At 42.5% G+C, this 14166-nt stretch overlaps 1 protein-coding gene across 9 annotated transcripts in view; it reads left to right on the top strand.

Annotated features, from left to right (window-relative positions):
* MYBL2 (MYB proto-oncogene like 2) overlaps window positions 1–14166 on the top strand; it is a 337297-nt gene that overhangs the window by 144161 nt on the left and 178970 nt on the right. For all 9 annotated transcript variants that reach the window (XM_069243766.1, XM_069243761.1, XM_069243768.1 and 6 more), the window contains 2 exons: window positions 6780–6872; window positions 10902–11122. In XM_069243766.1, the coding sequence (XP_069099867.1) occupies window positions 6780–6872; window positions 10902–11122 (314 nt within the window). The remainder of the gene's footprint in view (window positions 1–6779; window positions 6873–10901; window positions 11123–14166) is intronic.

The raw sequence follows: 14166 nt of genomic DNA on the forward strand, positions 1-14166 counted from the left end.
AACAAGACCTAGCATTTCAACAAAAAAATATAGTTACAACAGTTTATCAGCACCACTATATCAATAATGCATCAATTAAAAGCTACAATAGAAGTAAAGAGAGAAGAGAGGAAAAATGACAGTGAAAAAATGAGTTTGTCTAAAAAAAACAAAAATCTCGCTCTTAGCACATGCTACCTGATGCCGAGGGGAGGCTCTGTGCAGTACTTGGGACCAGGTGAGCCCGATAGTCTGTCAATATTGGCTCAGGGGACAAAGATAGCAACAATTCACATGGAGCAGAAGGAAAAACTTGACAACTGCAGGACCTCCTTGGCCAAGCACAAGCTACACCTAATCTTCAAGGTCCAAATCTTTCCCTAATGTTCAAATTGCACCCCGTTTCATACCCAGTGCCATCGTGTACCATCTGGATTATGCTCAGTGGTCCAAGCGAATAACACCACTCACTTATTTCAGACACCACCAGTGTTTAAGAGGCTGGTAGAACAGAGAAAACCCTTTTAAACTTAGAAAGAAATGAGGGGTTGGCCCTATATCACACCCAGAGCCCATACGGATACCATCTGTGTCGCACCCAGCGGACAAAGCGCTGATGGCTCGGCCCTATGTCACACACTGGGATCAAGCGTACCATCTGTATCTCCCACAGTGGTTCAAGCGGAACTCTATATCAAACCCAGGGTCAAGCATACCATCTGTACCACACCCAGCAGTCCAAGTGCAGCCCTAGTTTGCCATATGCCAAATGCTGGGACTAAGGCTCAGATGTCTCTTAACCACTGATGGTGTCGTTCAGTCAATTGCGGTGTCTGCTCACCTCTCAATTGCCCAGATGTGAATCCGTACGGGTGGGGTCCCCTTCCTTTGTTTGGCTGCAGTCCTGGCTCAGAGGACTAATCTCTACTAGCTGGCTCACCAAAATATTTCTCGACTGCCGATTTACAGTAAAGAAATGAAAGACTAGGAGTTTGAGAAAGCAGTAAGAGTCGGTTTAATTAAACGCAGCAGCCAGGAGAGTGCAGTACAGAGTCTGGGTGTGATGACTGTCTCACAAAGTTAGAGTTTTGAGCATTCTTTTATACAACTGTTGAAGGGTTATAAAACTATTCTATACATTATTTGTGGAAAGGAATCCAGGACTAGCGGTGTCGTAAATCTGGCCATCTGATAAAGTGTTCAGGTGGATCTCGACCTTACGTGGACCAAATGAGGGCCAGTAGGTAACATGTCCGGCATGGAAACAGTGTGATCATTGCGTGTTGTGTGTGTGTTGTTTTCTGATTAGCTGAGTATTCCTAACTTAATGTGGCATCTGACTTTTATGGTGTTTTGGGAAAGCAAAGCCCCTCCGGCCAAATGTGTTTTATTGGGGCCAATCTCCTAAGACTTTGCTACCTGTCTGAGGGATCGATCTGGGTTTTTCCTGTTTGAGCGTTTGTCTACAGGCTAGGTGTTTTCCCCCAACTGTGAGCTGCCAATCAGTTGCTTCAGCCTAGGTCGTAGAGCATGCCTGACAACGCATTTCTGACTCTGGGTTGTATGGGAGGTCGTCAGGTGGATTCAACAAAAGTGATGCAAGTTTGTTGTTCTGCTGGCACGTATCCTGGTGTAATTTGACATGATTTTTATGGTTATTAGCAGTTAGGTAGCCCTTTTCTTTCTGGAGATCAGGGTCCACTTTGACTTTAGTTCTGAGTCCCACGGACTTGGGGGAATGTCAGAATGCAGTCACCCGGCAGGCACTTTAGCCTCTATTGGCAGTTTGGTGTTGCTGGACTCTCAAACTGCAGTTTGCCTTAGCTTTTGGTGGTCCTCTAGCTCAACAGGCACCTAGACGATTAGCCGTTGGAGCCACTACTTCAGTCCTGGTGCAAGTGGAGATTTTTTTCCACAAGTGGCAACAGCAAACGCGGTCCTCTGTGTGTCCCTTGGGTGCATCAGCTGCAGTCCTGTCTTTGGTGCAGCCTATAGTCGCTGGGTCCAGGGAGCACCAGAGCAGTATTCCTTCAGTCTTCCTTCCAGTCCAATAGTGATCTGAGGACTGTGTCTGGGGTGCCACTTGTATGGTATCTTCATGATTGTGGGAGGAAAGGACTCCGTAGCCAATGCAGCAAATAGTTCCCACGATGCAGCCCTTCCCACTTTACATAATTTCCGTGGGTTTTGGCCACCAAATAATCCCAGGGTAACCTACTCTACTTCAAACCAAGATGGCACACACTTTTTGCCCTTAACTGCTCCCTTAGGGCTTCTCTTTCTCCAATTAAAAATTACTAATTTTCAACCCTTCCTAAAAATACTTGGGGAAATGTATAACTTTCCCCAAAATATTCCAGTACTAAAGTTACAATAGTAAATAAGTCTCCTGGAGTATTTAAGGAGGGATGCTCTTTCTCCAAGTATTCTGGGACTGGAGTTAGAATAGTAAATTTGATCTTCCACTGTCTGCCATGCCCTTTGCTGCCCTGAGGTTGCAGTTAAGGGCAAGAAACGTGAACGAGCCCCTAAGCGGATCTCTAGGCATACCCCTAGCATGCACCCTGCATAGTGAACACTCTTCCTGGAAAACCGGTTTTGCAACAGGTTTCGGGTGATAATATGCTGTAGATAGGGCAATCAGAGGTTTGGGCAACGAAGTAGTGATTTTCTTAATTCACTGTTATTTTAAAAATTACCTTGAATCTGATCTCAGCAGTGAGTTTAACGATCAAATTTATAACTTTGGTGGTCCTAAATGGAAATTAGCACTTAGCAAGGTGGCTAGTGAAACTCTATGTTAGCTGGTGGAACTACCAGTGAAAATGACAATTTCTAGTTTTCACTGTCAGGATATTTAGTGTTCTTTTTAATATCGGGCACCCTTCCTTCTAAGCTACTAACGCCTGCCTTAGGGGTGACTTACAAATAGTAAAAAGGAAGGTTTAGGTCAGGGCACGTGGTTTTCTTGCCATGTTGAGTTTTACGGTTTAAAAACTGCCCTGTTATACTGCATTTGCAAAAAGAGCAGATGATGGACGGAATGTGGAGCAAATCAAACATCCACTCTCAGTCACAGATCTGGGTTTAATCCATCAGTTTTTTTGCCAGCCATGTGGTTCTAGTTTAGCCCCAGCCATATGCATATTAGTATTGAGCCTACTCCCCATGGCTACTGTCCAGCCTGAACTGCCAGGCCGGGTCCTCCCTGGACCAGAAACAAGCATCCTAATACCAGTTTTGGGGTATCACCCCTCATCAGCTTTGCTCACTGTGCCACTGGATTCAAACTAACATGGCTGGTGAGGGGTACAGGGTCAAGACTAATTTGCATATGGATGGGTCCAACTCGGTCGCAGGTGGGCTAAAGAACAATGGATTTAATCCAGATCTGTGAAGTGTTTGGAAAGTTTCAGCACTCCGTCTGTCATCTTGTTGTGTTGCTATGTCCGACCTAAGTGGCAAGGGTATGCCCAGCCGTGGGTCCCTTGCTCACTGTCCCACTGGATTCAAGCTAGCCTGGCTGATGAGGAGTAGTACCCCAAACCCGGTCCCAGGATGCCTGTTTCCAGTTCCGAGAGGACCTTTCTTGGCAATTCGGGCTTGACTGTTCCAATGGGGAACAGGGTCAAGACTGATTTGCATATGGCTGGGTCCAAACTGAGGTGGCATAGTGAGCTAAAGAACAATGGATTTAACCCAGATGACCGGGTGGTTTTTTTTAGTGTTCCATAAGTGTCAGAACTCAGTCCATCATCTGGTTGTGTTGCCGTTATGCAGTGGCAGACCTAGAGCCTTTTTGTTCCACCATAGCTGTGACTGTGGGAAAACAAGTGCTGCAGTCCACTGGTGACATTTAAACGTACTAGCCCTGCTTACTCTTTGTTCCATGTACTAAGAACATATCGGTAGGTTAAGTATACTGATCATATATACTGTTTTGGGGGAGGCCAGAGCCCATGCAAGCTCCATCTACAAATGTTATGGACTTATGCACCAAATCGGAACAGCCTCCAGATTTGGGCTCCGCCTGATTAAATTCCATTTGGAATGGAGAGTCTGCTTTTCAATGGTAACTGGAAAAAAAAGATTTTGGATTTGATTGTTCTGTCTTGGCTCATTGTGCAACTAGTACAATGTGGTGTGACCCATTTTTGTTAATAATTAAAAGCATGCTTTGCCACAGCAAGCATAGGAAACTTTAACACTTGTTTTAATTTTCTTTAGTAGAAAGTGCATTCCCTTAAGTGAGTTAAGTGCCCCTAAATATTATTTACAGATTTACAAAGTGAGATTAGTTTTCAGTTTGGACTATGCTGGCTTGTGGGCTGAGCAGCAAGAGCTACTATAGTGTTTTTGTGCATGTGTATTTTTATTTTTTGAATTTTGATGTAGCACAAACGTGGTCTAAGTCATAAGATCACTTTCTTTTCAGGTCGAGCATACAAGCTCTTTGACCTGTTGTAGGTATGGTGGGCTTTTAACCATGCCCACCGCATGACCATCACTATCACTCGTTCATGGGCTTGCCTTTAAAAAATCTTTTGTCATTGGTAAATCCTTTACATTTGGCCCTCCTTGGGGAGGTTTTGTTTCCGCCTTGCAGACTGACCCTGTTACATGGATAATGGCACAATATATTTGTTTGTGAGCTAACTTTTATTTTCCTCTCCTTAATGTGCTCTTCAGTAGCTACGGTTGTAGCGCCACATATTTCTCCAATTGGTTTCGTACCCATTCACTTAATCGTGAGGATTTGCTTGGAGTTTCATCACTTTCTGGATGTTACATGATGGATAGAGCCAACCTGGTTGTTTTGCCCTTGAAGTCTCATAATTATAATAACGTGTGACTAGCTAAAATGCTTTGTTTACACTGGTGAAGTTATCTTTATAAAAAGCAATAGTTCCTGCAGCCTCTGCTATCTCTGTCCCTTCTATCCCTTTCTTCAATGGCGTATCCCAAGTCCCTCCTTCTCTCACAGTAGAGTAACTAGTTTTTCCTTTGAATGTTAATGCAGTATGAGGCATCTTAAGTTCTGTGGGTGGTGCTGAATGTCTTGGGTGGAGCCCACCTTCTCAGAAAATGCATTCTTTGGTGAGTGTTTCTGTTTAGGTTGTGTTTTGAATCAGCAACTCTTAAGGTTCTCACCCCCCAAACAATAGACTAATGCTCCCTGTGAGGAAGACAGAAGTGTTGGAGGTAGCTAGGTCCGGTGTAGAATCTTGTCAAGTGAATTTCCTGAGCAAGGGATGAGGAAACAGCTGCTTCATGTATTTGGCCGTTGCCCGTGTGCTGAACAAAGTTGCCAACCCCCATATGCCTGGAGAGGGCCGCTGTGGATATTGCTGTGCTGATCATGCCAGAGTCCATGTGCAGTGAGCATCGGAGCCCCTGTATGCCAGGAGGGTGTGCCGGAAAGTGAACTGTAGCCAACCCTTTGCCGATTGAGTATGAGCCCATTGGCCCTTTGGGGATCATTTAGTGCAGCCCATATGGCAGCATACAGTGAGCTCACCTAGACCATGCCACTCCAGTGCCCACAGAGGGGCGCGCTCAGGAACTCCAGATACTCCGATCGTGCAGATGCTGTAAGACCAATAAGACCTTTTTGCTGATAGGGGTAAAAATACAAATATTTTTGTTCGTAAAACTGAGTATTAGGCTGGGTAATAATCTATCACTGCTATTGCTTGTATTTCAAGTTGTGAGCCCGTGAACAGCCCCCCCCTGTACCATGGTAGGCATCTAGGAAGCGAGTGCTGAGGATTCAGGCTTTACAGATCTAGGACAGACACAGTGTGCCCCCTAATAAATTTTCCAGAGTTTCACAAAAACACTTACTATCTGTAGTTATTAGAATACCTCAGGTTTGTACACATCCAGGGTACCACTTTCACCTGTTCCAATACTGAATGGGTTTTTGGCCCACTTGTTCAGAATCCATAGTAGGTTGGACATAAGGAATAAAAGGTCTCAAACCCTGTGGTTGGGCCCAGAAACTCCTGCTTACCCCTTGTCCCTTTTAAAGGGATTGTGATATGTCTAACAAGGAAATACAATGGCTTTATGACTGAGATTGACTTGAGGCTTTTAAAAATGCCTTCAACCTTTAAAGGCCTCCTTAGATGATATCTAAACAAGCATGACTCCGTGACTTGATTCAGGCCTCCTTCTTGGTTCTCTCATTAGAGTCTCTCAGAGGTTGCTGTCTCCAAATTTTCACCATAAGAAATGATACTCCTGAACTGTACTTTGATCTGAGGATGTAAATAGCAAAGTCTATGCAGGATTTAGGTCATTAGTGAAATATCAAATTTCAAAGTGTTCTCTGCTTGGTCTACATAGGCTTTTATGAATTACAAGCATTTGAAGCCTTTGGAGTCAGACAGCCACTTCGAAAAGGGATATGGCCAGAATGAAAGAGCAAGGAAATTACCCTTGTGGTTAAGCAGGTACTCTTAGTTGTGGTTCTCCTTTCAGTACCCATAGTCCAGGCTCTTCCATCCTACACCGTACCTATCCAGCCATCTCATTACGCATAAACTTGATTGAACTATACGTGGCAGAAAGGCCATAGGTTAACTAGGCCAGGATAGTTGATGGCTAATTGGGGCATGGGGGGGCAGAACTATATACAAGGCTTCTGTTTGCTGATAAATGTTTAATAATAACAAAACCCAGCTTGAGTAATGTTGCTTCGGGTATGATTTTAATATGTATGAACAATTGCTTTTGTAATATCCTTTCATAAATCTTTGTTTATGATGTTAGTTGAAAAACGGTATGCTCTTTCCTAGAACCGAAGTGACCAGCAGTGTCAGCATCGATGGACAAGGGTTCTCAATCCAGATCTGGTGAAGGGACCATGGACCAAAGAAGAAGATCAAAAGGTGAAACTATTGGTTTTGACACCAAATCAAGCAGATGGTTAATCTAGCTGTCAGTAGCGTTTGTCTTGTTGCTCTGTTGTTTTTTTTTTTTTTTTAACCGTGCAGCTCTATAATTCAGTGCATTTCCAAGCAACTTTGTACAGCCTTCGGTTGAACTAGAAGCATATTGGCAAAGAGTATATTGCCCAGACATTTGGTAAGCTATGGTCCCCACATAATCTTTTGCCAGCCTATATCCTTGTTGTTTTTTCTCTGCAACAACTTTTCCTCCGTTACGCCATCTATCAGTCACTAACTTCAGAATGATAGTGGAGCATTTACACAAGTTTATTTATTTATTTTTTGGGCTAAGGTATTTATTTACTTCAATTTAAAAAATAAACTATTTGTAAGAATTTGCTTTAGCTGATTTTTACGTGGTCTGGAATTGATTCGAGAATTCTAAATATTCATATCTTGCTAGTTTGATAGAGGCATGCTTTAAATTTCCTCAAGAGTCTGATAAACAAGTGTGTTCCTCTTCTTTTCATGCACCAAATACTTACTGTAGTACTGAGTCTGATCAAACAAAAGTGGATTATTGCTGTGGATAATGCAATTTGTGTGCACTGCTGCCAGCCTTTGAGAGTAGTTTTACTCCTTAATCGAAAACACTAGATTAGACAAATGTTCTCGCTGTTAACAGGAGGATGACTGAAAAGCTTCAGCGAGAACTGGTCACAGTGAGGTTGATGTTTCCTGGGCCAAATCCTTTTCAGAGATTTGTGCTTTGTTGCTGAATGGTAGACCCTTTGTCAGGGATCTTTGTTAATTTGATTAAGAGCATTTTTACCTTCTTATGGTGTTCTCTTCTGGTTAACCATTTTGGAACTATATGTTGTTTTCTTTAGTTGCATCTTATCTGGGATGTGGTTAGCTGATCATGTAAGAACAGCCGGTGTTCCATTTAAAAAAAAAAAAAAAAAAAAAAAAAAAAAAAGTATTGCCTTTCCTCCCTGTAGCCCCCACTGCAGTGGGACTGACCTGAATTTGTGTAAAGCACATGGGTTCACTTTGGGGATGTTTTAAATTAGTAGACATGTTGGAGTGCAGACTGAGAGGCGTTCGAGGCATTGATTTAGAGGTGCCTACCACTGACAAACTATATTCATCCTTCATGACGTCTGATCTACTGCAGCCATAAAGCCATCCTGTAACAAGAAAAGAAAAAAGGAAAAGTTAATTTCTTTATTGGCCATGTCCCACCGGCTTTACTTCCAGAACTTAGATAGCTGGTTACTTCAAACAGGATCACAGAAATAGTTAACCATTGGTCTGCTGGTAACTCCCATCTTGTCTTCTACTGATCTTGCATCCTTAGAACCTGGGGTGGTAGGAGAATCAGATGGTCCTATGACATGGGGCTGCTGATTCCAGAAATCAGAGTTAACTGCTAGGCTGTTTAGATCGTATAGTGCACCACTGGGCCAGTGCTCTTCCAGTTCCCTTCATTTGCAAGTAGAACCAGCAAGGAGTATTTTGAGCAACTATCCCTAGGTGGGGTGGATTATTATAACTAGCTCTGTAGGTTTTGCTACTACCCTGGATAGCTGTAAAGTTGTGGTGACTTTCATTCCTTTGTACTCAAGTGGTAGCCTAAAGACTGAAGATCCTGCAGCATTACCACAGAGAAGCAATCTGAGGCACTTTCACTGATGAAGATGCCTGTGCCCTGCTCTCAACATCCATATCCTTTTGCGGATGCTCTGTAATGAATTTTCCTAGTATATCACTATCCTCTAGGCAGCTTTTTACAATTGTAAGAGTTCACTGCTAGCACATTGTAGTGATTGTCAGATCAAGCTTAGGCTGTCCTTACCACGTCCTAAGAGAAGTACTGCAAAAAATGACAGTACTGGGTGAGAGTTAACACTATTTTAAGAACTTTTTCTCCAAACCCCTTTTCGCTGGTTGACCAGCAACATTGTTTTCTCTGTTATGTTTCTTTCACATTGTGCCCTGTCTGGTGAGTGAAGCCAGATCTTCAGAATGCATGATTCCTATTTTAGCCTGTTCCACTGCCAGCCTGTAACATTTTTAAGCAGCATCCACTCTCAAAGCTATTTTTCTAGATCAAGGTGCCTTACAGGGGAACCTTTCTCCAGGCCATTTGTTCTTGTGCAGTCTAGCTTTTTCAAAAGTAAATTCCATTAACCTGAAAATGTTAAACTAAGAATTGGGCATGTTCTTACAATGCTTTGTCTTTATTGTTACCTACCTGTTCCAGCCTCGGGTTCCCAGATAGGCATTTTAATGGCTTTTTGGAACAGCCACATATTTTCTAGGCTTGTCCCTTCTATTCCCAATGACTCGTTAGTTTTCCTTTCAAATATTGTAGGCTCAGGTGATAAACATACTGGTATTCTGTAACTTAAACCTCCCCATCCTCCTGTACAGTAACAAGTCTTGTTGTAGGTATTTAGACCAGTGGGTTGGGAAAAATCAAATTTGGGGTAGATTTCTGTTCTTGGCCGCGCTCAAGCTCATGTGCCTAGCTCAAGAAGGAAACCTTTTTTACCACTGTAATAGGTGATTGCCCTCAACGTTTTTTTAGAAAATATCTTGATACTTGCTTGCTAAGGTGTTTATATGTAGCCAAATAATTGGTCTGTTTGAGTAATCGCGCAGGGAAGTACTCTGTCGCAGGTCAGTAGTAAGTAATTTTGATTTTATTGTGCATTTGACAGGCATGCCCAAGCCATTTACTACCTATTTTAATTCTGATTTTCATAATTCCCCTTTCTTTCTGCCTAGCAAGCTTAGAAATGATTTTTCATTTTCATTTTTTTTTATGGCCAAAAGGCAGCAAATCTCCTTGGTTAATGTTTAATGCTCTGATGTCTTGCTGCGAATTGAATACACAATGCAATAACATTTTTGTTCTAGCATTATTGGCTGGTCCTCACCCATTGACAAACTGTTTGTCAAATACCTCCGAAGCCCTGAAGATTCTAGGTTCAATATATAATACATTTGTTCAATACATTATTTATGTACTTACGATACTTAAGTGTGTATACAGAGCTAATAGTATCATAGTGCTGAGTGTTGTAAGAATGGAATGCAACTTTGGATATGTTCCTGTGTATTCTGAACCCTCTATCAACCATTAAATCAGTGCCATGGTCACTTACTACATCTCTGATCTTTTCCATGTAAAAACTAACTCACAACGTTATTGATATTTGGACTAGTTTAAAAATTGGACAGAGGAGACTGTAAAGCACCCAGATTTTTTTAAGACACAGAAGACCTACATGAATTGTTGCCTGCAGGTTGCATTGGTTGAAGTAGTCCATGCAGCTCCTTTTGTGGTTGAGAGGTTCATAGCTGCGTATTCTGGAACTGAGGACTAATGGCTAGAACATGCTAAGATGGATGTGGACGGGGCTGCGTGAGTTGGCTGCCTTGCTATCAGTGGCTTTTCCTACTCTGATTGTTTCCATACGTTTTGAATGGAGATGGTCTGGTGATTATAAGGACCAAATTAACCCTGGAGATCAATCATTTTTCTTTCCGGGAACAATGCTTTGTTGAAACAGCGTGCCATGGGGTGCCATTGATGTACGTGGGCTGGGTCCTTTTTGTGTTTCATTACTTAGTTAAAAACAAATCTCAACATTGGCAATATGAAGATGTTTCTAGGATCATTGTAGTGTTGGAATCACTTAATCTCATTATTACAAAACTGGTAAACTTGGTTATGTTGATTGGGAGTAGAGAAGAAACTCCAAAGTTGTTGATACGTAAACTCAACATTATCAGATGACTGGCAGAATGAAAGATGCTCTGCAGACCTGAAACATTTTTTTTTAAACTTAATAAAATGAAGGTTATTCCTGGATATTTACACTGCCTTACCGACAAAAGCATGCTTTCTTTATTGATGACTGGGCTGTCTTAATGTAGTGCACTTGTGTGCTGTGTCTCTGTAACATCTTGTAATAAAAGCATTTCTAAAATAGAGTAAAATGCCTTATTTTGTTGAAGGTTATCGAGCTGGTCAAGAAATATGGCACCAAGCACTGGACTTTGATTGCCAAACATCTGAAAGGTAGAATGGGCAAGCAGTGCAGAGAGCGGTGGCACAACCACTTGAACCCAGAAGTAAAGAAGTCGTCATGGACGGAGGAAGAGGACCAGATCATTTATGATGCACATAAATGCTTGGGTAATCGTTGGGCTGAGATAGCCAAGCTGCTGCCTGGGAGGTAAGAACAAAGTCCTGAGTGGAATGGTAAAATTAGGAGTTGATGTTGCTTGCCTGGATTAGCATTAACTGAGTCAGGTACTTATTTAAGGTCCGTGTAACAGTTTATCAAAGTTGTGGTTTTATTAAAGTAATAAGTAAAATTGGTGATCCTGCCATTTCCTTCTTTTATGCATTCTCTTGTGATATGGAGGTAAACTGATAGAGTACATTTTGATTAAAATGTTTGCAGAATGAAGTCTCAAAAAAAGCTTTTTTAGTAGAAGGAAAAAGTAAAGAAATTGTCCGGCGTGGGATGTTAAATTATCATTCTTAATATTTAGTATATTTCTGCAGCTAGGTTACATCCTAGGGTGTATCTAAATTGTACTGTTTATCCTTGATTGTTCCCACATATAATTTTAATAAAGGGCAGTATATGTAGTACTGAAAATGGTGACTGCACTTATAAAGCTTGCAGAGGACCCCTTACCTGACCCATGCATTGATGTGGTACTACCCTAGTTAATTTGCTGGGGTTTTAGGAGCTATTGTATATGTTTGCTAAAGACTCTGAAAAAACACCTCAGACATATGTAATTTCTCAGAAAATCATGCTTAGCAAAGCCGAGGATAATCTGTTGTTTTTGTCCCTTCTCTGCTATGTATCAGTTTTGCAGCATGAATTCCTTTCTGGATTCACTTGCTATGCATTATTCCCCATCTAGTGGTTAGGTCTAGATGGTTGTGTTGTAGTCGCAAAGGCACTCACACCCAGAGTGGACATAAAATGCAAACACTCCACGCAGGACCCTAAATATATCAAGGGCAATGTCCCTGCTGACTCCATTATCATGACCAAATCGAGAAAAAGAAACAAGGCGCCCACCTCCACGGGTCCATCATCCAAAAGGGAAAGTAAGAGGCTGGATCCGGTGGGAAGAACAATGGAAAGGGAGGCCGCCACGCAATGAGGGATAGCCAACTCCAGTGCCCTCATGACCCGCTACGGACATCAGCAATGGTAGGAAATCGAAGACCTCATTCAACACCTTCCTGATGAATACAAAAAAAAAAAAGCCAAAGGGATCATTCAGGAAGGGAACGGCATTGCAAACACATGCCTAAAGTATGCACTTGATGCAGCAGATATAGCCAGCAGTCAGATGTGCATAGGTACCACCCTAAGGAGGTACACCTGGCTCAGGATCTCTGGATTCAAGCCTGAGGTACAGGCATTAATAGTAAATGTGCCCTTCACAAGGGACGCCCTATTTGGACAGGCCTTGGATGACACCCTGCAACAAATAAAAAAGAACAATGAAACGGCAAGACCAATGTGTGCTCTACAGTTCAGGGCCACACATAAAAGGGGCACCCCCAGTAGAAGACCCTCAGGCAGGACACCTTTTTAATACAGAGCAGCAACAAGGCCAGCAACCTGGGTCTTCCCTCCAACCCACACAAACACAGCCTTATCAGCAATGGCAGCACCCAGCAAGACAACCCTTTCAAGGAAGGGTGAGAGGAAGAGCACCCCCTCCCCTAGGGGTGCGGGATCTTCAAACAAATGACTCCCAGGTCAAGGACGCCTAACTACCAGTGGAGGGCAGAATCAAGGGGTTCCTCCAGGAGTGGAGAAACATCACCACAGACATATGGATCCTAAATATCATCTGCTACAGATACTGCATAGAACTAAACAAACAAGACCCCAAAAGACGAGGTCTTTCAAACAAGAACTAACGCAACTCATAACTAAGGTGAAAGACCTACTCTTAAAGTGAGCCATAGAACTCATTCCAACACGAGAGAGGGGTAGGGGGAACTATTCACCATATTTCCTAGTGCCAAAAGAGGATCTAACCTTGAGGCCAATCCTGGACTTTTCAGGTTCATAAACAAATTCATAAAAACCAAACACTTCAAATAACAAGCTTGCAAGAAGTAATCCCACAGCTGTAGGAGGTAGATTACATGGCTACCCTAGACCTAAAGGTTGTGTACCTACATATCCCAGTGAATCAAGACCACAAGAAATATCTCCGGTTCATGTTAGACGAGGAACACTACCAATTCACAGTGCTGCCCTTTTGCATAAAATCTGCACCAATAGTCTTTACCAAAGGTTCTCTCTGCAGTAGCAGCACATTTATGGCGGCAAGGAATCCACGTTTACCCCTACTTATATAACTAGCTAATAAAGGCACAATCAAGGAACAAGGCAAGAGAGGCATACAAGCTATGCAGAAAAGGGAACAGCTCACATGAGTGGGAATTACAGCAAAAGGTCATCCATAGGATTTTCAACACCTAAGGCGTGCACCAAGCATAGACTTGTTCGTCACAGCAAAACAAACGCAAAATGCCAACACTTTGCCTCTAGGTTTCCATACCCCCTGTCAAAGAGGAATACCACCGTCACTGTTGTGAAACCTGAACACTGTGCTAATGCAACTAATGACAAAACCATTCAAACCCGTGCACAAATCAGATCTAAAGTCACTCTCCCTAAAGACAGCCTTCCTGATAGCAATCACATATCTACACAGTGCCAGCTAACGGAAAGCACTAACAGTACAGGAACCTTACTTACAGATACACAAGGGCAAGGTGGTCTTCAGAACTAACCCTTAATTCTTACCAAAGGTAGTAAGGCAGTTTTACGTTAGTCAAAGCATACTGCTACCGGCTTTCTTCCAGGAGCTAAAAACACAATCCGAAAGAGCCCTAGACACTCTGGACTTTAGAAGCGCTTTAATGTGCTACCTACATGAGACCAAATCATTTTGCAACGGAAAAGCAGATTTTTGTGTCATTCACAAAGCAAACAAGATATCGCCAGTATCCAAAGTAACCATTGCCAGATGGATTGTTGCCACCATCCAAATTTGCTATCTAAAAGTGGGAAACAGCTAACTACGGGACCCAGAGCAAACTCAACCAGAAAGAAAGGTGCCACACTGGCATACCTGCCAAATGTTCCTATAGAGGAGATCTGTGATGTGGGCATCACCACACACCTTTGCAAAACACTAGTGTATGGACATTCAAATGAACAAGGAA

This window comes from Pleurodeles waltl, chromosome 7 (assembly GCF_031143425.1).
Source record: "Pleurodeles waltl isolate 20211129_DDA chromosome 7, aPleWal1.hap1.20221129, whole genome shotgun sequence".
In the NCBI taxonomy this organism is placed as follows: domain Eukaryota; kingdom Metazoa; phylum Chordata; class Amphibia; order Caudata; family Salamandridae; genus Pleurodeles; species Pleurodeles waltl.